Here is a 24788-nt window from a genome sequence, read left to right on the forward strand (position 1 = left end):
GTACTCGGCCCGAAGCCCAGATACTATAGATACTACTATCAGCGCGAAGCTCAGTCCGGTGATGTCATTTGGTGTTTTGTTTTGATACTACTAACGTAGTAGTTAGCTAATCGACGGAGCTTGCTTACGTAGTGTTAGTGGTGTTAGTAGTGTTGGTACCTACTGCACATGGGGACGGGACGGCACGGGATGGGTAGGTACAGTAGGTAGTAGTAGGTAGGTAAGGTAGGTATGGTTGATTGATGGGATAAATGGCCGGATGAATGGCCGGCGGCGGGGTCCATTTTCGATACGTACCAGTACTGTAGTAGGTCCGGGGTAATTAAGAAGTGTGGACTCGGGAAGCTGCAATTTGTTTCCTTGCCTTTTGGCCCCCTTTCTTTGTTTTGGGTTTTTGTTTTTGTTGTTGTGGGTTACTGGGAGATGGGATTGTGAGATTGCACTGACACAGTAGCTTGATTGGATTGATAGATAAGTAGTAGTAGATTGGATGGTGGATAAGGGGGATCGGATGGGGGGATCCCGTGGATCCCTTGGCACTTGTTGTTTGTTGAGTAGGGAGATGTACTCTGGACGGCGTAGCGTATATACTAGTACGTAGTACTACTGTACGACCCGCCGCACGAATGGCACAGACTAGTACGGACGTGACCCCGATCCCGCCGTCTACCTGTAACAAACGAGGCTTGTTATCCATTCAAGACTAGATGTCCCGTCCGACCGGATGTACTACCTACAACTACCTGGTAGATACGACTAAGTACCGACAACTCCCTACTTGTCATACCTGATGGGGGTTTCAGATAGAAGAGAGCCCGACGATCCCGATCGTAGATGACGTACGGACAACTATCTCCGCATGTGTGTATCTACTTATTCGTGGCGGAAGAAGTCCCGTACAGAGTACACAACCAACGGGTCAATGGTACCGTAGTGGGTGTGCAGAAGAGGTAGCTACGGAAACCGTGATCAGGCCAGATCATTTATATTGATAAATATTGATTGTTTTGATGCAAGGCTACACGGCATGCATGCAGGCTTACGTATATGCATACATATCTGCATACACCCGTATCCAGGGTCTTTTTTCATAAGCGATGGTTGGTGGGGGATTGTGTACGAAGTATCGGTACCGGACAGTATACAACGCACGTAGTAGTAGTACAGTACTGTACTGTACTCCGAGTCCTATATACTGTATCTATCTGTAATGGCTGATGCATCCGCCCGACAGGAGCCGGATCATCTCTGGCCTGATCTGATCTTCCTGGATCGTGATACCGGTACGGAGGAGTTGGGGAAGGATCAAGCGCGCCTAGTAGTAGGTCCTCGTCGCTCGAGTCGTGAAGAAGGATGCTTGACCTAAATAGGTAAGTAGTAAATGGGAAGCGGTTTACTACGCCCTACTCGGCCAAGTTCCGGCCAAGTTCCGGCCAGCTTCCAACCAATCCTGCGCGGCCTCAGGGGCCGTGAATCACTAATGACACAAGGCCCCACTTCCGACGCTTATGCCGTCCGCTAATCCACTCTCGGCCTTGGCCTTATCTTCCTGTCTCTTTCGTCCTTCACTTCGCGTCCTTCGCATCCTTGCGTCCTTCCCTCAGACCTTTGCACCATCTCAACCTCAATTTCCACCTCGAATACCACCTCCCCCTTCCTCCGGACCTCCTCGCGCTCTCCCTTATTCTCTCTCCCTCCCTCCCTCACCCTCGTTCCTCAATCTCTCAATTCAATCATCTTCCCTCGTCTTCGACACCCACATTCGTTTTACCCGCCGCTTTCTGCGTAACCGCCGGTAGATGCCTATACAACGAATTATCGTCGCCTTGCCTTCTATCTATTGCCCGCAACTGAAAGAGACTCCTGCTCTCGTCTCAACCGCGACACACTCGCCCCAATCTCCTCATGGGTAAATGTACGTGGTGGTATTCCTCAGCCCCCTTCTGCGGTCGGTGCTGATTGTTGGCAGGGCGATGGGGCGTGATCCTGGACGCGGGTTCGTCGGGAACTCGAGTCTACGTCTACAGATGGCTCAATGCAGCCCGAGCCAAACACGATGCAAAGCCCGAGGACCTGCTCCGACTGCCAAAGCTCCATATGAAGTCGGAGAAGAAGATCAAGCCGGGCGTGTCGACCTTTGGTGACCGGCCAGACGCGGTTGGGCCCGAACACCTCAAGGAGCTACTCGACCATGCCTTGAACATCATTCCGGAGGACCAGGTGAAGGATACGCCGATATTTCTGATGGCCACTGCAGGAGTGCGCCTGCTGGAGCCCCTGCAGCAGAAAACCCTGTTGAACTCGATATGTACCTACGCGCGAGCACACACGGAATTCTCGTTACCAGACTGCGATTTGCACATTCAGGTCATCCCGGGTGAGACGGAAGGCTTGTACGGCTGGATCGCGGCAAACTACCTGTTAGGAGGCTTCGATAAGCCCGAGAAGCACATGCATGGCAAAGGCCACCACACTTATGGATTCTTGGATATGGGCGGTGCTTCGGCCCAGATTGCCTTCGCACCTAATGCTACCGAAGCAGAGAAGCACGCCAACGACTTGAAGCTTCTACGGATGAGAACTTTGAATGGAGATTCCTCTGAATACAAGGTCTTCACAGCCACATGGCTAGGATTTGGAGTGAACCAAGCAAGGGAACGATATGTGGAAGCGCTTATGGATGCGACGTACACGAAATCCCTACGCGAGTTACCAGACCCGTGCTTGCCCTCGGGCTTGAAAACCACGTTGAAAGGGCAGATCATCGATGGATCCTCAAGCAAGGATCCTGTCCTGGTTGGTACGGGGCGATTTGACGAATGTTTGAGACAGACTTACCCCCTTCTTGACAAGGATGCCCCTTGCGCAGACTTGCCATGCCTACTGCACGGACAGCATGTGCCTGCTATCGATTTTAATGTAAATCACTTCGTCGGGGTCTCGGAGTACTGGCATACTACGCACGAGGTGTTCGAGATGGCCCACAAGGATAAGGCTTACGACTTCACCGCGTACCAAGCCCTGGTGAAGGATTTTTGCAGCGAGGAGTGGCATGATATTAAGGAAGGTGTGGAGGAGAAAAAATGGGGGAAGAAGGTTAGCGAGAAAACTGCGCAAGAAGTGTGTTTCAAAGCCTCGTGGCTGATCAACGTTCTCCATGATGGAATCGGTATACCGAGAGTGGGGATTGAGAAGGGCGTCGCATTCGGATACAACGGCACGAAAGAAGTGGTCGCCTCCTCGAAAGAGAGAGGATTCATGGATTCTTTCCAAGCCGTGAATAAGATCGATGGAATGGAAGTGAGTTGGACATTGGGCAAGATGGTTCTCTACGCTGCAGGCCAAATCCCGCCTTCGACTCCAGAGGCTGGCCCCGTCGGATTCGGCAGCAACCTGGTCCACAACGACTTCCAAGAGGCTGGCTCGAACTCGAATCCGGTACCAATGGATGAGCAAGACAGCTGGACCGAAACAGTCGAGGACCTCTCGGAAAAGGCTCATTCGCGGACCACTCCCGGCTTCCTCTTCTTCATGCTCGTCCTCATCATCACTTGCTATTTCTTTCGCAAGCGCGAGCGCCGTCTACGCCTCTATCGCAGCTTTAACAACTTCCGCCGAAACCGCCGCCCAGGCAGTCCTCGCAAGGGCGGCCGGGGCTTCTTCCACTCCAACAAGCTGTTTGGAGGCCATAGCTCGGGGAACTATGACCGTGTTCTCGAAGATGGCGAATCAGCGCATGAGTTTGAAATGAGCGATGTCGATTCTTCCGATGATAATGAGAATTCGGACAGCAGCGGTAGCGCCGGGTCGCGTCTGGGCCGTACATCCGGCCTAGCAACACCCAAGCTGAGCGTGGTGAATTTTGATTCGAATACCTATTACGAGAATATGCCGAAGCACGAGGGCGTTGGGTTGGGGCTGGGCAGCGTAAATGCATTTGACCGCGCGGGGTTGGTAGTACGAATGGAGAGTCGGGAGCGCTTGGGACCTAATATGCAGATGCTGGGGGCGGGGCGGAGATCTAGGGCTGGCTCTCCGACGCGCAAAAGCCCCCTCGCCACGATACCATTGGACGAGGATTAATGCCATTGATGGAAAAAGAAATACATGTGATGGGATTTAGAAGAGGGATGTGCGGGCTTATTAGCGAGGCGCTACGTTTGGATGTTGGCGTTCTGGGGAGGGGGATTCTGGTGGCGTTGGCCCTGGTGGGCTATTTCTGTCCTATTCGTCGGCACACCCTCTTAGTGTGCCCCTCTCCTACTCTTTGACCGAGTCGGAGTTTTTGAAGTTGTTGCTAGAACAGAGTTCTGTGTTGGGGTTTGTTTGTACATATGGACCTAGACGGGTGCCTGCTTGCGCGGCCAGCTCCGAGTGAATGAGCAGCATGGTACGTGTGCTAGAGGTGGAGGAATTGAAAAATCACGCAGACTTCCTACTTCCGTATCACCAGTCCCGAATACCTATACATCTGCCAGTACTGGAATACTCTCACCTCTCGGAGGTTGTCCCATCCACGTGGCTATCGTTAGTCGTTACGTAGGTAGGTAGTTATGTAGGTACCCGTGCGGGACCGCTATCAAGTCTGATGACCGGTCCGTCTACCCGCTAGAGCGCAAATCGCTTGAGAATAGATTGCGTTGCGTTGCGTTGCGTTGCGTTGCAGGACTCTACTGTACCGTAAGTACTGAATTGAATTGAAGTCTTGAACGGCATGCATTACTCGCTCTTTCCAGCGACGCACTATGTGTGCGCGTCTTTCAAAAAAAAATTCCTTTCGCTTTCGCTTTCGCTTTCGCTTTGGCTTTGGCTTTGGCTTTGGGTGCATGAGGAGGTGGGCAGGTATGAAGTACCTAGGTAGAGTAGTAATGGTGCTAGTAGTGCTAGTGCTACTCACTTACCTCAATCGCACTGCTACCTACCTACCTCCGTAGCCCTAGATGGTATACAGATACCGGTACAGTACTTATGAGATGGATGCGCGGAGGAGAAGCTCGCTACAGCTACAGTACCGGTGATCAATCTACTTGTTAGTACCTAATTACTGTACAACTTACTACCGGCACCTACTCCCCTCCCTTCTCCATGAATAGGTACCTACTCCTAGTCCCCACCCCTACCCACCCATATCGACTGTACCGGTCGGTACCTAGGTACTATTCTCTTGTAAGGGGTCGGGATCTCATCGGTGCTTGGATTAAAAGCAGTCACTCGATCCATTTCCGTGGTTCGTTGCGTTGTGGAGGAAGTCAGACCTGGGAAAGGTTTTGTTGTAGTTGTAGTAGTAATATCTCTAGGTTAGTATCTTTAGGTTAGTATGTAGTAGTACAGCTCCCGTCGTAAGTACCTACCTAGTACGTAGTACTTATTCTGTGCGATTGAATCGGCGGGGTTGCGAGCTAGTCGGAAACCACCGCTCTACCGGTACTCGTATGATAGATAGTAGATAGATACATGGGCCTGGACGGGGTCTGGCATTTACTAGTAAGATACCTACTATACTTACGGGGGGGAGGTAAGGTGAGCTAAGGTGAGATGCGGAGTCGAGGCTACTTTTTGGTCTGGGCTTGGTTTTTCTACTGACTACGGTAGTTGGGGGGTCAGTAGGTGGGAGATTGTTGCCCTCGTTCATTTCAGGGGCCCCCCCTTTTTTTTTTTTTTTTTCGTTCTTTTTTTTTTTTTTTTTTTTTTTTTTTTTTTTTTTTTTTGAAATAAAATGAGATTGGTATCTGGCGCCCCTCCTCCCCCTCAAAAATGTGTTTGTTTCCGTTACGGTCCTGGCAGCTCTTGGCATGGTTCCAGGGATTGGTTCCGGGATTAGTCAGCTCATATCACATGATATCCCGCCGTAGGAGATGCATACCGTACCTATACCGGCACGTAGTAATAGTAGGTACTCTCAGCCCTGTCCCTACTGTACCGTAATCCCCTTCCTCCCTTCGTCTTTCTCTCAAACGAACGCAGTAGTAGCGTACAGATTGGTAGCTACGTAGGTACTACCCAATCCGACCTTTTCCTCAGCCGCAACACTTTTCGCACTCGGCATAACGTTCCTCGTTCCATGAAACATGATTAATTACACACACACACACGCACACACATATATATAAATAAATAAATAAATAAAAACTTGTTATTCTGATGTTTAGCGATAGTGCTAATTCACCGAATCAACCCATGAAACGCTAGCTTGTTTTACCGCTTGTTCTATTCCAGATCCAATTTGAGTCGGATTTGACTTTGGTGGGGTTTTTCAAGCCATCTACTACGTATATCGGTTGGATACAAAACCCCTTTTAGAAATTGGTGTTTCGAACCATATGTGAAAACCGCGGATGTTAAATGATTAATCTTGAAGATGGGATGCGTTGATGGGTAATCGTCGGTTTCCTTAAATTTTAATTCGAAAGAATTGACCGACTTGCTGTAGCAAGTCGGCACCACCAAGGCGGGACAGTAACGGTATACTACTTATTAAACAATAACTATTAAGATAAATAAGAAAAAAAAAATCTTTACGTGCTTAAAAAACTTTGCTTTACAAACGTGAATTGAAACTATAAAGATGCGTTCATTTGTGGTGATTCAATATATCGAAATGTAGTGAAAACATAAGTAATAACTGTTCCAAATAATTCAAATTTATTTGTCTATTGCGAATATCTTAACAACCACAACCTTGATTAAGAAGAAAGTCACATGGATCGAAAATAAATGATTTAATCTATTGTATATTATTAGAAGTATTAACTATTGAATCAAAGTTGATAGTGATGTGTTACGGTAATGGGGAGGCTCCAGGTCACGTGGAGGTTATAGGACGACACGCGTACAGGTTACACGTTACCTCGTGACCTCAGGCTCCCGTCTTGGCAAGACTACCTCTAAGACCTCTTCTCCCGCACTTATTCTCTTCTTTTCCTTTTCATCTTTCTTTCTCATTACAGAGCGTACTCTTAGGTAGCAATACAATCACACTGCCTTCGACAGCCGTAACATGATGCACGTATTTACTTGATAGGTTTGAATAAAAGTCCGATTTTGACGTTCCTCGCTTATTCTAGTATATACGCGGCAATTCTGATATATACGCACAAGTAAGGTCGAAAAGTATATATCAAAAGTACTATTTTTACTACTTTGACCCAACACAACAAAGTAATAACAATCTATAATTGAAATTTTAATTGATTGATAAGTAACAAACTCAATACGGTGCATCTTTCTATACAACAATAATTACGATATAATCGTCGGCAGATTTTCTATTCATTATAAAGGAGCAAAACTTTCTGTCCCGCCTTGGTGGTGCCGACTTGCTACGTACAGCAAGCCGGTCAATTCTTTCGAATTAAATTTAAGGAAAACCGACGATTAGCTTTCGTATTTACTAACTACTCTAGCTTTCGTATTGACTACCGGTACTTTGCCTTTGTATACGGGCATCCTTGACGATCGAAAAGACTTTTTATAGCTCGGCATCGGAAGTACTATAAGAATGCGATTCGAAGCTAGCGCAGCAAATCCGGAGAGTTTTGCTTGGAAGTCGGCATAGGAAATAGAAGCGAGAGGAGGGATTGCATTCGAGTCTTGATGTTTGTATTCGGCTGTTACCGCGAAAACTTATTAACGAGTGCAAGAATTGAGACCTTGAGCATATTGGTGTTGGCTGTCGATCAGCTTTCGAAGCTCATAGGCTAAGTAAACGAGCTTCGGATTTATCTATGTCCGCTCGGGATTGCTGAACTAGGAAGGCCCACGGTGGTGTGTTTGAAGCTTGGCAGATTAAAAGGTAAGATCCGCGGGATTGATTGTGTTAAATCGGAGAGGTGCGCGCAGCTTGGGATCGCTGGATGTATTGAAACCGAATCGGGAAGGACCGCGGTGGTATGTCTGAAGCTGGCAGATCGAAAAGAGAGGTGAGGTGCAACGCTCGGTGTAGCTGACAATCAAAGAGAGGTGTCAGAAGGCTTGGTAAAGAGTTTTATGTACGGTATTTCAGTCTGCGTGATTGTATTAAGTTTGCAATCAAGTGCAAGCTCTTGTCAAGAGAGTGAGGCTCGAGAGGCAGCGGTTCGACGAAGGGACTGAGAGATGTGGTGTGGTGCTATTGCAGGCTTGGTTGTGGTAATACGAATGTAATGTAACGAGGTACTTAGGCTTGGTCGCAGCAGTTCCAATGAGGTGGTAAAGCGAGGTGCAAGAATAAGGATCGCAGCGAGTCGGTAGCTTGGCCAAAGGAGGTAGTCTCGAGACTATAATAGATGATGATTGGCCTTACTGTATGCTACGGCCAGAATAGAATACTTAGTATTGTAGTATTATCTAATCGTACTTGTACGCTTGGTATTGAGAAAGTAAGACGAGGAGAAGAAGCACGAATACAGGCTCCAGGTACTACGTATATGCATCTCCGGGAAGGTGATGTCATGTGACCTCGGCTGACTAGCCAACCCCCAACCCCCTGGAACTTTCCTTGCCACGACCGTAACAATTACTACGTACTACGTAGATGCCAATCTAATCCGTAAGTAAGTAAGATAAGATAAAAGGCCACATTTTGATCCGCGCCAGATTCCACCACTACTTAATAACCGGGAGGTCTTGATTTCTAACCCAAGCTCGTTTGTGTTTGTGATTCACCTGTGTTTCAGACGATGTCAAAATCTACTATTAAAAGGGGGTGAGGAGGCGGGGGAAATCTCTCCGATCCTTATACAAAACATATATGTACCACGGTACAGGCGTAAGTATTACCCCTCGAGAGTGCCTCAAAAGTTTATTTTCCACTTCAAAACCCCTGGTTACCCTACCATCGAGGGGCAATACTTACGCCTGGCACGTAGTATATCCTTTAAGACTGAAACCTAAGCGAGCCGACGATTACGTTACTGCTCGTATTTTTAATACGGTACTAGCGATAAAAAGTATATATACGAAATTGCCGAGCCACTTCACAGTCATAACTATATAAGATGAGCTATTCTTCTTTGCGTATCCATTCGTCCCATACGCTATCATTACAGTGCTCTACAATCTTCTTATAAGCTCAATTCGTTAAAACGATCACCTTTATTTACCAACTCCATTATGCGTTTCAATAACAACCTCCTCTTGGTCGCCTCCTTCCTCGGCGTCGCAACCGCCTATCGTCGAACCTGCAAGCCCGACACCACCGGCGCCGTTCAAGGCCTCGGCTTTTATACTCTTACAGACTCCGACAATTGGAGTATTGTCGCGGCTGACTTTTGCACCACTTTAGCACAGGTGCAAAGCTTGAACTCTAGCCCCGCTTCCGAAAAAAGAGAAACTTTAAAAGTTCCTTGCAGAGAGCGAAAGCGCGATTGCGCTAGGATCTCGAGCAGTAATGAATTTGGGTACTATACGGTCGTCGATGGCGACCAATTGTCAGCTATTGCGTCAGATTTCTGCATACCTGTCGATGCTTTGCAAACCACAAACTCTAACGTTGCGAGCACTATAACCACCCCTGGCACGATCTTGAAAGTTCCTTGCTCTTGGAACTAGCGACAACAAAGGCCTCATCCGCTCGCTCGCTTTGCCTACTGCGGGGCTATGATAGGCATGGGATTAGAGACGGAATAAGTTGTGGGTTGGACTCTGTTTTAGAGCTGGGACTATTGAGCAGTTGGACTGCTCCTCTTCTTCGACGACAGAGTTGAGCTCAATGTATTTCGGAGGGAGGGAGGGAAGTTAAGGCATGAAAACTAGGTCTCTATTTATGATAAGATATTAAGGACTTGATTATCAACAAATAAAAACATAATATCGACAATTCGATTATCAAAGTGATGTGTTTTTATATATATATGGAATTTCGATAATTATTATTGCTAGTACTTATCTAGTAATAATACTAGGTCATAAGAAGAAGCTTTTGGTAAGTGTGGTTGTGGTTGATCGACTTGTATTCCCTAGAACTAGGAATTGGGGCGAGGTTGTAATAGTCAGTGCACTGACTTTGTGACCTGCGGGCTCTCGGTCACAGTCAAGACAAGCAAGTGTCCCAGGTCAAGCAAGTGTCCTATTTTAATGATTTCAACTTGTATTAGAAATCACTTAATAACGAATAAAGCTATAATATTAAAAATTTGATACTTTTAAAGAGCTCGATTCCGCCGATTAATGCATTCAATTTTTATCAATGTAGCTCTTTTTATTATCAAGTAATTCAAGTTGCAAATTGTAAAAAAAAAAGTTTTTGATTTTTTATCGAAAAGAATCGAAAATCGCGATTTGTATTAAAGATAAGTCAATAACAAAAAAAGATACAACAATAAAAATTAGATATACGAATCGAGATAAGTGAATTATACTTTACTTACAAAACATATTATATATTTTTTATTATTAAAATAAGTAAAATAATATTTATTACGCAAAATTACAATTGTAATAGCGAAAAAAGCTCGGACAATTTAGCGAAAATTAAAGAACGTCAACTTTTCGATTATATTTATAACTTAAATAAAATAATAATTATAAAAGTTATAATAGAAAAAACAAATGGTACGAGTCCGCTTAATTAAGAGTTTTTTAAATATCAAATTTTTATATTAAAACTCAATGCAAAAGATGATTAATATCAAAAAATATAAAATTTTCAACACAAAATATTTGATTTTCAATCAAATTCAATCGATAATCAAACATTATTTATTCTATTTATTATTAAATGGTTAATAAAAAGATCTTATACTTGGTTAGACTTTTAAAGATATCGATTACGCCGATCTATGCATCTAGTTTTAAATATTATAGCAATATTCGTTGCTAAGTTATTTTTAATACAAGTTGAAATAATTGAAATGGGACACTTGCTTGACCTGGGACACTTGCTTGTCCTGACTGTGACCGAGAGCCCGCAGGTCACAAAGTCAGTGCACTGACTATTAGCTCTCTTTCCACTTTACTAATTAGGGTGTGTATGGCTCGCAGTTGCACGTCCGTCCAACTAAGCAGTTGAGTTGATCTTAAAGAAGATCAACTCAAATTGACAATGGAAGTTCCACGTTCCAAGGCTTGTATAGCTCGCAACTAGCAAATTGAATAGCAATTTGCTAATTAGTAAAGTGTTTTTACGAAGTTGTTTTTGTAGTATTGAATAGCGGCGCATGCTCCCATCGCAGCGATAATAACACTTATATTGCGATTGCGCAGATTACGGTTTTTTAAAGTATCATTAGAAAAAGCTATTGCAAATAGTTGGCGTTGTAAAAATGAAAAGCTGATCAAAATAGGCGGAAAGGAAAGGGGTGGGGAGGGGGTCGAATAGCTTGCAACTTGAGCTTGCAACTTGGGAGTTCGAGCTATTTACTGCAACTTCGATTTGTATGGTGCAACTGCAAGTTGCAAGGTCAGATGCACACTTTACAAGATTTACCTGCACGAGCCATACAGATTGCTCAATTCTTGCATCCTGACGTGCAACTTGGAGATGCAAGAATATTTTGGTGGTGCAACTTGGCTTGCATCTGCGAGCCATACAGGCTCAACAAACCACTTTAATAGTGGAGAGGGAGAGCTTGTATGTACGGTAGAAAGGATGATATTTCCAAGTTCTCTTTGGTGGGAGAAGTCTATGTACTCCCCTAGCGCGCACATGCGCCTTAGAGGCCTGGTAGCCTCAGGCCATAACAACACCCCTCTGTCGAGGCCTCAAAAGGCTCTGGGCAGCACCCAATTAACACGGTACAGGCCTAAGTATTACCCCTCGAGGGTGCCTCAAGGGTTTAGTTTCCACTCTACCCTCGAGGGGTAATACTTACGCCTGGGACGTAGTATATATATATATATATATATATTTATATCTTGACTTTCTTACTGTAAAGTTGAACGGGACAAGGAAGCTGCGCTTCTTTACCTACTCTGTGCACCTATGCGGAGGAGGAGGTGCCTGTGCTCTTTCGAACCTTAACTTCGGCTTTCTTCTCTCTTCTCCTCCAGCTCTCTTTCCAGCGGCAGAGGGAGTCTACGGAAAGAGCCGAAATTGAAACAAGGTGGCCGTTTCGAAGAGATTTTTCTTTACCGGCCGCTCCGAACGAGCCTCTTTTCCGATTGCGATTATCACGCTGATTATGGTTTATGGTTGACGGGCATACCGAACGGGTGGGAAGGATGGGAGGGGATTGATGGATTGATTGATTCATTGATTGACTGAAAATAGGGAGGGTACTGTGCTTTTGATAAGAGTGCTTTGGAAATACAAATATATCGGCTTTATGGAGTATAGAGGCTATGAATGGAGGGAGCCTTTATAAGAAGCTTTGGGATAAATGAGAATGATGTTTGTATATATTTATTTTTATACAGATCGTGGCTGCTCGCAAGGCCCACGTATTCGCGGTTATCGAGAAATAATTCGATGCCAATTTTCCCTCCCCTCGAAAACTAATCTTAAATGCTTGCAAAAGGTTTATGAAAAGTCTGCAATATTGCGGGATTAGCAAACGGCCGGAGGGTTACTTGATAGAAAAAGAGTTTTTTTTTTTTTTTTGGACATGGATTTAATGCGCGGTTGGATGGTATTCGATCTTGCGCATAGTTCTTTTGGTTAGCACGGCGCTGTATTTAGCAGGGGGGTTATAGGATTTAAGAAATAAGTATTGGATAGGCGGCTGACGTAAATGGGTGAATGCTATTACTACTACTATTACGAATATAGGAAATCTTGGAATACATTTTCTACTTAATCCACTTGTTAACCCGTTCATTATCCATATTCATTAAAAATACAATAAATAAAACGGTTAAAGTTTCTATGGATTCCGTTTCGTTTGGCTGGGAGTAGGTAATAAGGTAAGGAGAGCCGCGTGATACTTAAACCGCGAAATACTTAGACAAAAAAGAAAGCAAAAAGGAGAGGCAAAGATACCTACCTAAAGAAAAGGGAAGAGAAATAAAATCACTTAAGGAATGTTTGTTTTATTTCATTTTATTTCCAGCGCAACAGAGATAAAACGAAACCTGTTTGTTATATAACTGTATCTATCGCTTATAGCCCAGCCACAGGTACAAGTATATATTACGAAAATGTATAGATACATGCTAGCCAGATAGATAGATGGATAGATGGATAGATGCATGGATACTTCGTTCCATTTTTATATAAATGGTTAATGTTAAACAAATACACACAATTTTTTGCACTTGCTGGCTGGCTGGCTGTCTTCTGTCTGTCCGTTAATCAGTCAATCGGTTCACAACCTCTCTCACAGCATCCCTCGGTCGCTATGCGCAACATACACAGCCCATATATACCTATACCTACTTATCTACAACAAGTGATTCAGCAGCCGCCTCTCGTTCTATCTCTCTTACGCGTGCACCCACCCATCGACACACGCCATCCAACTTCCGTAGGCCTCACTACACTACACTACACTTTCCCTTCTATACCATTTCCTTTCCTTTCCGCGTCTGACCTGATCGGATCTTGCTCGCTCGCTCGCTCTCGCTGACATTCTACTGCCATACATGTGCCTTTTTCTTCGAATCCGTTTGTAGATACACTCATTCACTCACTGATTCCACTCAGTACGCCTCATGTTATACACCCCCGCCCCGCCCCGCCTTGCCTTCTCATCTCCCTTCTCCCTTCCCTCATCTTTCGCGCTTCATACATTCCACATCTATCTATTGGCAACCCGCGAGTCTACTCAGCAGCAGCAGCAACAGCCTCCTCATTCAGCCTCACCGGCACTGCCTCGACCCTCTGGTCCCCTTCCGCTTCCCCCTCCAACTTCTTTTTGTCCGCCTCCTTCTCGAGGGAGACCTCCGAGGAGACTGGAGCATCCAGATCCAACTCCTTCCGCAGATCAGGTAGGAAACGATCGATGCGCTTCCACGTCTCAACCCACAGCTTCTCCTGCGACGGGTTCTTGCTTGGCGGGACGAGGTACTCGCTGCTGGACATGACGAGGAGGATGTTCTTCAGAGACTCGAGGACGGCTTCTTCCTATTTGGTTATCAGCAGAGCATTCCAAAATCCCAATCTCTAGGGACTGCTTTCATACGTGGGCGGAATTATGATTGGGTAGGGGGTTTTGTGAGAGGGGAGAGAAGCGAAAGAGGCATACCAGACTATCACCCTGCCCACTGTTCATCAAGCGATCCATGATATCCAAAATCTTTCCCCATAGATCGAGCATGCCCTCCCACTGTGCAAGCAACGTCAAGTAGTGCAAGAAGATCTTGCTCAGCAGCGTCGCGGCCTGCACCCGAGTCTCGCTCATGCCTACCGGATCTGAGCTATAGACCTCCGGCTTCAACAGCCTCAGGATGAGCGGGAATAGTACCTCCCCAAAGATAGCCGTCCATTCATCATGCTCTCCCTGAGTTAGTTCTGGGGAGAGCAAGGCACGTTGGAGGGAAGAGAAAGCTTGGTGCCGGATCTCGCGACACGGGTTCGTGCATTGCGTCGTCAGAGCGTGGAAGATAGGCGACCAGTACGCGGCCCACGCTTCCTTGCTTTCGAGGTGGGATTGCTGCATCAGGACTGGTATGCGTGCTGTGAGCGAGAAGATCATTGTGATTGCTTTCACGCCTCGGGCAACAGCGGCGTCAATTTGAGGCTGCTGTTGCGGCTTGGCTTGCTTCGGCGTTGGTTGCTTCCCTCGCCTAGCGCGCTTGTCTTGCTTTTGCTCGACGGTTGAGCCGACGCTGCCGGCAGATGCGAAGTCGTTGAGGAGTTTGACGGCGGACTCATAGTTGTCTGCCATTATTGTGGGCGGTGAGCCGACGGCAACACCCTCGAGAATCTCAAAGACTGTTGGGGCGGATTGGGCGTTGCCTGTCAGGTTGCGCAGAACAACCCAGAAGTCTGGAGAAGTCATAATTTCGTTTCTGAGAGGTCCAGGTTCTTTGAAGCATTGCACCAATCCTTGGAGCACTAGAGGCGCCGACTTGTCAAGAAGATCTTTTTTGAAGCTCGAGATCGTGTGAAGCACAACTGGGACACGGAGGAATTCATGTTCCTGGGATTTGTCAGCCTGTGTCACTATAGACCACAGACATACTTCACTTACGTAGCTAGCGTGCAAAAGATGGAGCAGGTAGAACATCGTCCTTGAGATCATGATGGAATGATAGCTTGATGGGTGTCGCATCACGTTCTGCAGCGCCTCGGCCACATCTGCACCAAGAGCCGCGACAGTCTCCTTGTCCCGGAGAGCGAGCACTGTGCACAGTTCTAAAATGTAGACCATGGCTGGATCATAGACAGGTCCATTCTGCGTTGTCTTCTGTCCGTTTGCCGGCAGTGTATCTGCTTCGGATTTGACGCTAATTACTATTGACGAGGGATCATCTGGGAGTTGAGCAAGCAATGCATCGATAAGCGGTTTCAGAGACTCGACGGGCATGTTTCTGTAGAAGTCAGCGTGCGTGACGGTGAGCCGTGTCTAGAAGAGCTTACACAACGTTTGCAAATACATCTCCAATATAGCAAGCGTTGACACAGTCTAGCGTGCATAAAGTGCTCTCCAACTCTTCGTCAGAGGGCTCGGGCGGGTCGTCGGCAGCATAACTGGAAATGTAAGACGTGAGGGCTGAGAAAAGGCCAGCATCGCTAGGCTTTTGGCCACGGTCGATAATCTGGGAGGGACTCTGTAGGGGTATAGGAGAAATCTCTAAGCGATTGGGTGCAAAGAAAGGTGGAATGAGAGAGTTGACGAAGAGATTCACCCAGATGCGGACGATCTAGCGATGGTCAGTACAAAGATAAGACAAGAACAAGAGCGAAGCTTACATGTTTCCAACTATTGCCGATGATAGCCTCACTGCCCGTAATAACCCGGAATAGCACAACTGTGGCCAATTGCGCCTTGAAGTCCCGACCAAATTTCACCGCAAGTTCGCTAACCATAACACTGTTCTCGCCAACCTGAATCTCGGTGTTGAGAGAAGTATTCGATGGCAGCTCCGTAGCCAATGAAGTGATGTAGCTCAAGCAGTACACCACTTGGTCGACGGCCTCTGTAAGTCCATACTTCACAGCAATACGCGTGCATTGATCGAAACCCGTAATGACTCTGTTGAACACCGCATCGTCACTGGCTGACATAAACACGTACGAGAGAGTAGCAACTACAGGTCTCCAGGTGGCGGCAAACATGTCTGCATCGTAAATGTTCGTATTGCAAAGCGTCAAGTCTCCAGCTGACTCCGTTTTGAGGAGCAGTTCTTTCCAGGCATAGTCGAAGGCGTGTTTATTATCATGCTCATCTGGCAAAATGATCTCATTTGCCTTGATTGAGTCGTAGATACTTTGGATGTACGTAGGCTCGAAGTTGTCACCGCCATTGACTCCGCGCAGGTTGTTGCCAAATTGCTCCACCGTCATACGGGATGCGTTTTTGAGATTAGGGTTGTAGCTGTCAGTGTTCAGCATGAGAATGGCATATGTCAAGACGAAGATGGCGTCTGGATTCGCCATTGGCTGGGGTATATCGCTTTTGTGGTAGTGCTCGGCAAACACTGTGACAATTCGCTCGATTAGGGCAGACTCTCCTGGCAAGCGACAACTCTCTACCACTTCCCGGAGCGCTTCGTCCACTCGCTTTCCGTCGAAGTTAAATGAGGCGATGAACGCCTCAAGGATAGGCTCATTGCCTTTCTTCGAGATGAACTCTCCGAACTGCTTCTTCGAAATACGGGCAGTACCTTTCAGGAACGTGGCGATCTGCTGCGCGTCTTTCAGGTCATCAATGATACCTTGAGCGTGGAGGTAAGCAAGTCCAGCCTTCGGACTCTCGTTAAACTTCCCAGCACCCGTGATAACAATCTTCTTCCTCCTCCGCTTCTCTCGTAGCGCTTTCTGATCCGGGTACCCGTCAGTCACAGGTTCATCATCAAGCCTTTCGGCAATGAACTGGATGTATCCCAAGAGAGCGTCCAAACATAACGGAGGAACACTGGTCGTGCTCCAAGTTGCCGAGTCTGGGATAGCATTTCGGGACAGAAGTCCCACCATATCTTCACACAGGTCACTCCGGTCGATTTCGCAATCGTAGTTAACGAATAGCTCTACCATGTAGCTCGGTATCCTTGTCAATGCGCCCACACTCTCAACCATTGCTTCTCTAGCATCCGGTTTCCGCGATCCGCCTTCCATGCCCAACTTTTGCCGGTCTTTAACAGGTACGGGGGTTGATCTCCCGCTACTCGACTGCGAAGGCGACGGCTTGACGAGCTTAGGTGCTTGGGGTACCCCGGCGTAAAGAGAAGGATCGATTCCTGGTTCCCTGGGAATATCAACACGTGGGTGTAGACACGCCACCAGGTACGACAAGAACAGCTCTTGCTGCAGCTTCAAAACGCCTCGGCAAGTTGCCAGTAACGTCCCAGCCACAACCAGAGACTCGTGTAAGATTGCCATGTTGTCTGACCGAACAAGCTGAAACAGATATCTGCATAAACGATCCTCAGCCAAATTCGCCAGCGAAGGATGCTTTGCGATCGACGGTCCCGCAACTTCCAGCGCAACGTCTATAATTCGTAGTGCCATCACCCTCATAGTATCAGCATGTTGCCGATCATGAGGATCAAGCAAGTCCACCAACACTCGAAACAGTTCTCGTATCGACGGTAGTGAATACGGCTTGGGAGGAGCTTCATCAGACGCCTCCGAAGCAGGCGCAACTTCCATCTCGGACCCGTTGTCCATAGACGCCGACGCCGAAGTCTCCGGCGCCCTCCCCTTCTCGAAACTCGACGACGGCCTCACGTCTTCTGGAGGAGTCGCCAAAGACGATTTCACAGCATCGTTCTTGTTGGCCGACGGGGCCATCTTCACTGTGTCCATATCTTCCTTGGTCTTCTCGTCCAGTGCATCTAGCTCATCCCCAGCCTCGATCTCCAGGTGTTTTAATCGCTCAAAAATGACTTGGGTCATCCTAATCATGGATATTTCCGCAGATCTTCTGAGCAGCTCTGAGAGCCTGGCTTGACAGCATATGCTCAGTCCTGTCTCCATCATTTCGCACACGCTTTCGTCGCTCAAGAGATCCCCGCCTGGTCCAGACAACATGCCCTCCATAAGCTTCAATATACGCAGCAACACAATCTCATCCGCCGCAGAATCGCTAGCTTCGAATCGGCAGTGCGTGATCGCTGCAGATAAGGACTGCATCGCCAGCGGTAGGCGTGGAGAGTCAGGACTTATAAGGTTATATGAGAAGAACTTGGTGATGGCCACGAGAGCGAGGGAGGTAATGGGCGCAGATGTCGCAGGAGCTTGGATGACCTGCAGGAAAGGATGCAGCAACGAGGGCGTATCGAACTTATGTATATCTGCTTCCCCATCAATACAACATCCCATTACTTGACTTTTAAGCTGGTAGCTCTCTTGGCTGGTTGTGCTCTTACCTTTACACCCCGTCAACTCGCGCCTCAGCCTCCCAAACCCAGCCATTAGCGGATTATCCTGCATGCTCTTCCCCTTCTTTCCCCTCAGCCCCCATCGATTCGCTAACCCCCCATCATCTGCATCTATGAAGCCGGAGGACGAACGATTCTTGCCCACCTTTCCTCTCCCAATCTCGTCTCCCGGCGTTGATGGGCGGGGTTTCTGTAAGCTCGGATTCAATGGGCTAGAGCTACCCCCAAGGATGGCAGAGACGGACGAGTGCGCCCACCGGGCATGCTTGCGCATGGCAGACGTGACGGTGATGCATTCCGTGGTGATCAGGGCGACGGGGTCAACTGCCACGGAGACAGGCGCTTTACTGGAGGCAACCATTGCGCCTTGGAATCGCGGCGGTTCTGAGATGTATCTAATGCTTTCGAGATTCGAGGATAGTTCGGTATCGTATATAGAAAAAGCTCTGGAGTGGTTTGTCTGTCCAGTTGCTTGTTTCGAGTTCAAGGCGGAGACATTATTGTTCATAATGTAGCTCAACACGCCCGCAATACAAACCCAGCTCCAAAATTAGGAATGACGGAAGCTGTAATCTGGCTCAAGTTATTCGAATCGTTGAAATCGACTTGATATCTTGTTGTATTAAGGAAACTTTCCAGGTTATACATACATTACAATCAAGGTAGCCAAATTGTCTCGAGAGCCACAAGGACACATTGAGCCGTCATCTACCACGTGACCATATTTCTCACTCAGTCCAATGTCTGGGCCCTCTTTTAGAAGAAACAGAGAATGGTAATTCATCTCCGACTAGTTTTCTTCGCAGCTGTTCTTCTCTTTAACATTGTTCAACGTGTTGTCTTATTGCGCCGTCTATACTTTTACATAACTCCCAAGCCAAATTAGTCAAGAAGCAGGATTGCTAAACAAACGGCTCTGCCATTACTAAGAAGGATGCTGAAACCATCATTGGGTGTACAGCGTATGCAGTTTTGAGCCTAAAGCTTTCCATGTCCCTCCTCAGATGTAATGCTACAGCTGCCCAGAAGCCACACACTCTCCCTCCCTCTTCTAATAGTTCGGAAGCGACAGTCAATGGCCAAGCGATTGCGACACTTCTCAAAGGCACTTCCGTTCATCTGGTTTGATCAGCAAAGCTTGAAGGGAAAGGGTACGGAAGCTCTACCTTGCTTCGTCATTCTCTCACTGGGATGGGGGTTGTGAGTCAGGCTTTGCTTCCTGCTTCGTCTCTTTCACCTCGACTTTGCCCTCAGGCTTGGCTTGGACGACATTTGCAGGTTGGGCAGCGGCCTGAGCTGCAGCTGCTTCTACTTGCTGCTTTTCTTTCAGAGCCTCATTCTGGATGTCGGTCTTGTCCTTCTCCCATTGGCTGTTTGTATCCGCGAACTGATCTTTGATCTTCTTCATTCGGTCGGCTTTCTCCTTTTCTTCAGCTTCACGTTGCAGACGCTCTCTCTCCATTTCCTGGTAATTGTCAGTATACTAATCTTGAGCTTGCATAGTAAGTTTTTACCTCCATGTGACGGATGTCGTCAACACTAGGCTCGTACAAATGCCAGATTGTGTAATGGGGTAGCCCAACCACTGAGAATTGCATACGCTTGGCCATCTGAGTCTCATTAGAATTGCGCAGAATTGGTTAGATGCAGCTGCATTACCTTTCCAAACCCTTCGGTTTCGGCATGCTTCTCAAAACTGAACGCTGGGAAGTGGACTCCAGATCTAAAGACTTTTGCCTTTGCCAGAATACTGACCCCCCCAACACCGTCTATATCCATCTCCATATCTGGGTCACCATACGGGTCTCGTAGGTAAGCAAGATGGGGTCTCCAGGTGGCATATTCAGCATATCCCTCAACAATGACTGCGTCCTCGTCCAATGTGTCTGCCAGAGCCAAAGCTGTCTCGGACTCTTGCCAAGAATTCAGATCATAGGGTTGCTCGCCACCGAGCCAGTCAGGAAGTGGTCTCCACACGTCTACAATTATTAGCAAAATTGGGCTGTGTACAGATGCTCGGGAACCTACTTGGCACAATGACATCCTTGTTATGGCGCATGAGATCCTCCAGAATAGTGAAGGGTGCAGTCTCAACATCCACATCTCTCCAGTAGACCCAGCTGTGGTAAGGTCTCAGAGCAGCACTCAGAAGCCAATTTCTAGCCTGGGCCATCAACTTTCTTCTGCTAGCTTGCGCGGCGAAACCGTGACGACTCTCCACATCCTGATTGACTTTTTGCCCAAAATCCTTCTCAATGATCGACACTTCTCCGAACGGCTGCTTTGGGTCCTCATCTGCTTGAAGTTCCTCTAACAGTTCAGACAGAAGCGACAATGTTTGATCCTTAGAGTCGGAAACAAGGAATGCCAGATCAATTAAGTGGTGAGGGTATGTGAAGTTCCGCAGATGCCCGAAGAACATTCGGAGGTGTGATTCAGCATCGCGCAAAGGGGCGCACAGCAGGATTCGCTCTTCCCTCTCCCAGCCCCTAGCCGTCCCTTGAACTGTCGAAAGGTCATAGTATCGTACAGTCTCTAACTGGAAGTCCCCTACGGAGCTCAGGAAGCCCAATGAAACAAACGGTATTATGGAGGCACCGGGCCACACGAAAAGGAAGATAAAGAGGATGGTGACTCCCACGCAGGAACGGAATATCAGTGTTCTTCTGCGTCGGACAGAAGAGGGGGTTGATCTGGGCTTGAACCTGTGCATGTCGAAAGTCAGCTTGCGGCTCAAAAACCACTTATGTCTGCTAGTTGAAACTGCAAGCATCTCTGCCTTCACAAGCTGATTGCGTATCTGGTATGTCTTACCTATGAGGCGATATTGAATAGGTTTCCTTTTCGCTCTTGTTCCTCGGGTATCCATTAGTCGCGTTGTGCCGGGGAAGCATCTTCGAGGGAGTGTGTTGTGGAGAGAAGCTGGGGATTCGCGGTCACGAAAATTGCGTATGCTGCCAGGCTGGCGGATCGCCCACGGATACTCAAGTTCAGCCCCTGGATCGTTGCATCGACGGGTATGGAATTGGGTTGGATTGCTTGTCGTGCTTGGCGGCAGAGACTTCAAAGAACCTCCCCTCGTTGGTCTACCTAGGCGATTGTGCGATTCGCGGTCGTGGGTGGGCACTGGCGTGAAGTATGAAGATCGTTTGCTTGTTGCTTGTCAGAGTGAAATTATTCAGGGGAGACGCCCGCTTGGCATAGACAAACCCAGATCGAGGTAAAAGAAATATGAAACAAGCGCGCTGGGGGGATTATAGAATTGGAGAAGACTGAAAGGGCGGTCGAGATTATAGCAGGTAAAGGATTTGAGAACTTGAATTTCATTGAGATCAGGAACAATTTATTATGTATCTATCTGTATATGTATACTAATTCGTGTTCTTGGGAGTCAGAGGATTTGTCTTTAACTTCCTTATTGTCTCATTTCGCCGATTAGATACCCGATAGACGCGCTAAGTAAAATGAGGTCTGGCCTTGCGCATACAGAGTAGGGAGCGGACAGGCCGGGGGGGACCAAGCACCAGGAAGCCATGCAGTTTTCAGTTCAGTGACCAGACGAAACAAGCATATTAGATGAATGTGGCACAACGGATTTCACTTGATTGTTCTAAATTCAATAACTCCTTCTACGTAGTAATTTCTAACTTCAGATGCCAACCAGCCAATCGTACTCTAAACCCAGAGAGCTTCCCTATGCCAAGCGCCTCGTTACCAACTTACATGAAGACCTATTCCTCCGTCAGCGATGAGTACGAGTCAAAGATCATGTGTTCAGAACACGAATATGTCGCTCAGAAAAGCCGGTTTATTCAAGCACCACGGCCGGCGACAGGCCCCCGCATCACAAGACGCAATACAGAGGACCGAAGCTCGGAAGCGCACAACCTCACAACATATCATCCCGATCAATAAATTGACAGGTCCTGTACGAAGGAGGCGCTCGGCCTTGACGCATTCATGGAATGGATAAGCTGTTGTCATCAGGGCGGAGGGTGGGCGAGGAAATGGCGGAGATGTACCTTTTATACTGGGCTTGCGGTATAGCATGAAGGTTGCTCATTGACCACCTGGATACTGTTAGCGAATATCCATGCAGGGTTTGCAACGTAGTTAGATAGTATTGCGGGTTTTTCAGAAAGGTTTTGGTATTATGGTTTAGCATCAAGGCGTTCAGAAGCAGAACTGATTTATTTTTTTCATCAGGAAAACAGCTGGGGAGGGCATGTGGCAGGGAAGAAGAGGTACGGACCAGATGTGGTGGGGCTGGAGGAGTGAGGCTCAAAGGTAGGTCCACTGGCCACCTCCTCCAGAGTTGGGTCAAGCACCTGCGGCCATCCATTCCTTCATCTTTCTGTCAGCGCGAGCGAGCGCTCGGAGCGTGAATCGCGAATGTTGTGGGTGAGCCCGGGCGCCCCTACGAATCGTGCATCATATTCCTATCTAACGCCAGTCAGTGTCTGAAACATACAAGAGTGTGGCAGCAAGACGCAGTATGTGGGAGTGCTTCAGATGGTGATGCATGTTGTTCAGTGGCTCAGGAGATCGCCGAAGAACTGTTGTGATAGGAATCATCAGGAGCAGGGAAGGGGGCAGAGGTCAAAGTTAGGCTCACCATTGCTATATTAGTCCATCGCATGGCTGATGTTTGCAAGAGAAATAAGCAGCAGCCGCTGCGGACTCGAAGTTGCGAGTTCCGAACGGAAGGTCGTTATGGCATAGAAAAGTGTAGGTGACTGAGGTCGCGAAAATTTAAATATAAGACTTGGTTGGCACTAGCCATCTGCACGGGCCAAGCGGCCGCAGCCGGAGACCTTTCTCTTCCAGCTCCGTCGCGAGGCTGGAAGAATTAATCGCTTTGAGCACCGATATTGATATTCATATTGGATGTCTCAGGAACTCTACAAAGCCCGATTCATGAGTATTGTACACCATGTCAGATAGGAGGAGAATCAATGGACCTTCGGGCGGTACTTCCGCGCCGATCTACTCCAAATACATCCAAAAAGATGCTGCATCGCAGACAGAGAGACCCTCCAGAGCAAGACAGCCCAATGTTTTGAGGAAGATGTGTAGGAGAAGCAAAACCCCTAGATCTTACAGCAAATATTAATGATACCTAGTCCTGAAGACCGGCGTCACTCCTTCAGCTTCAGGATCCGCATACCTGGAACTTGAGGCTTCAAGAGCAGCCAACTCCAGAGCCCCCGGCCTTGCTTCTCTCTCGACCTCCGGCTTGAAGCTCACCTGTACCGTCCACGGCCCTCGCCCTCTCCCCAAGTCTGCGCCTTTCTCGCCTCATATAATACTCTCTACACACGTTAAATATGCCCCTTTCGCTACACGGAAGAGACGAGGCTATCTGCGGGACTCGAGCGAGAGAGATCTGAGCGTACACTTGGAAACCGCTCTCAGGGGTGTGATCATCGGAGACAGATGGCCCAAGAGCGGAGTGGAAGTCATAATTACCATCCTTGAAGGCGAGGAAGACCAATGGTGGGGCGACGACCGCGGAGGGTCTACCACCGCAGGAGAATGGGGCATGATGAGTGTTCTCAGTGGGTGCATCACAGTTGCTTCAGCTGCGATTGCCGATGCGGGTATTGATTGTGTGGATGCCGTCTCTGGTGGCGTAGCAGCTGTGGTTAAGAACAACCAAAGCAAGCAATCGACGCTGGTTCTGGATCCTGTTCCATCTGAGCATCAGGAGATCCTTGCCGCTTGCATTGTTGCCTACCTGCCTGCTCGAGATGAAATTACAGATCTATGGGTCAAAGGGGAAATTGGGCATGGAGACCGGTCAATTAATACGGCTCAGACAACTTCATTTGAGGAGCTGGCTGATAATGCGGTACAAGCTGCGCTGGGCTCGCACCGAGTGCTTGTGGCGGCTTTGAAGGAGACTGCTAATATGAAGTTGGGAAAGCAGTAGGTGAGGGCTAGCGTGTCCTGGCTCTCTTTTTGGGACAATCTATCTTCAATGAGCAAATTTGATGCTCATTCTTATGGCCTCAGTTCGGCTGGTGGTATTGTCGACAACTTCTGATTTTCTGGATGGGTACAGGATCTGGCGTTTGCGAACAAAAGGGTGACATTGAAGATCTGGCTGTCTGGTTTTGGAGTTCGGAAGAATCGCACGAGCATAGAGTCTGACATCTTTCTCAAAGGTGCTTTGTGAGAAGTGTATTCAAGTTTCAAAGATACCATGTTGCATTTCCAGCTTTTTTTTTTATTTCCTTTGAGGGGATGCAATGTGGAAGATTGCTTTGCTCCTTGGATCTGCTTTCCTTCTTTCTGCCTCTCCATGTTGCTTGTGTATCGTCTGCGGCAAGTGTCAAAGCATTACAGTTTGTGCGGAACAAGCATGCCAGCTTCACTGCTCTATAAAC

General features: G+C 47.7%; 4 protein-coding genes across 4 annotated transcripts; 2 read left to right on the top strand and 2 right to left on the bottom strand.

Moving 5' to 3' along the window:
• Positions 1–1905: 1905 nt before the first annotated feature.
• L3040_005023 (uncharacterized protein) lies at positions 1906–4083 on the top strand (the record flags this gene model as incomplete). Its single annotated transcript, XM_007294535.1, has 2 exons — positions 1906–1915; positions 1970–4083. 2 exons carry the CDS (start codon positions 1906–1908, stop codon positions 4081–4083), a joined length of 2124 nt encoding a protein of 707 aa, XP_007294597.1.
• A 9592-nt stretch (positions 4084–13675) lies between these two features.
• On the bottom strand, positions 13676–18760 carry L3040_005024 (uncharacterized protein; the record flags this gene model as incomplete). The annotated part of the gene is made up of 6 exons (XM_066156422.1): positions 13676–13978; positions 14100–14996; positions 15048–15387; positions 15437–15720; positions 15770–18312; positions 18388–18760. 6 exons carry the CDS (start codon positions 18758–18760, stop codon positions 13676–13678), a joined length of 4740 nt encoding a protein of 1579 aa, XP_066011828.1.
• A 738-nt stretch (positions 18761–19498) lies between these two features.
• L3040_005025 (uncharacterized protein) lies at positions 19499–21293 on the bottom strand (the record flags this gene model as incomplete). Its single annotated transcript, XM_066156423.1, has 7 exons — positions 19499–19518; positions 19566–19581; positions 19637–19864; positions 19914–20009; positions 20059–20378; positions 20428–21104; positions 21214–21293. The coding sequence occupies 7 exons, from the start codon at positions 21291–21293 to the stop codon at positions 19499–19501; spliced, it is 1437 nt and encodes a 478-aa protein (XP_066011829.1).
• Positions 21294–23332: 2039 nt separating this feature from the next.
• On the top strand, positions 23333–24445 carry L3040_005026 (uncharacterized protein; the record flags this gene model as incomplete). The annotated part of the gene is made up of 3 exons (XM_007292112.2): positions 23333–23471; positions 23523–24327; positions 24415–24445. The coding sequence occupies 3 exons, from the start codon at positions 23333–23335 to the stop codon at positions 24443–24445; spliced, it is 975 nt and encodes a 324-aa protein (XP_007292174.1).
• Between the last annotated feature and the right edge of the window lie 343 nt (positions 24446–24788).

Source organism: Drepanopeziza brunnea, assembly GCF_022702325.1.
Source record: "Drepanopeziza brunnea f. sp. 'multigermtubi' strain 214-2 chromosome Unknown ctg7, whole genome shotgun sequence".
Classification (NCBI taxonomy): domain Eukaryota; kingdom Fungi; phylum Ascomycota; class Leotiomycetes; order Helotiales; family Drepanopezizaceae; genus Drepanopeziza; species Drepanopeziza brunnea.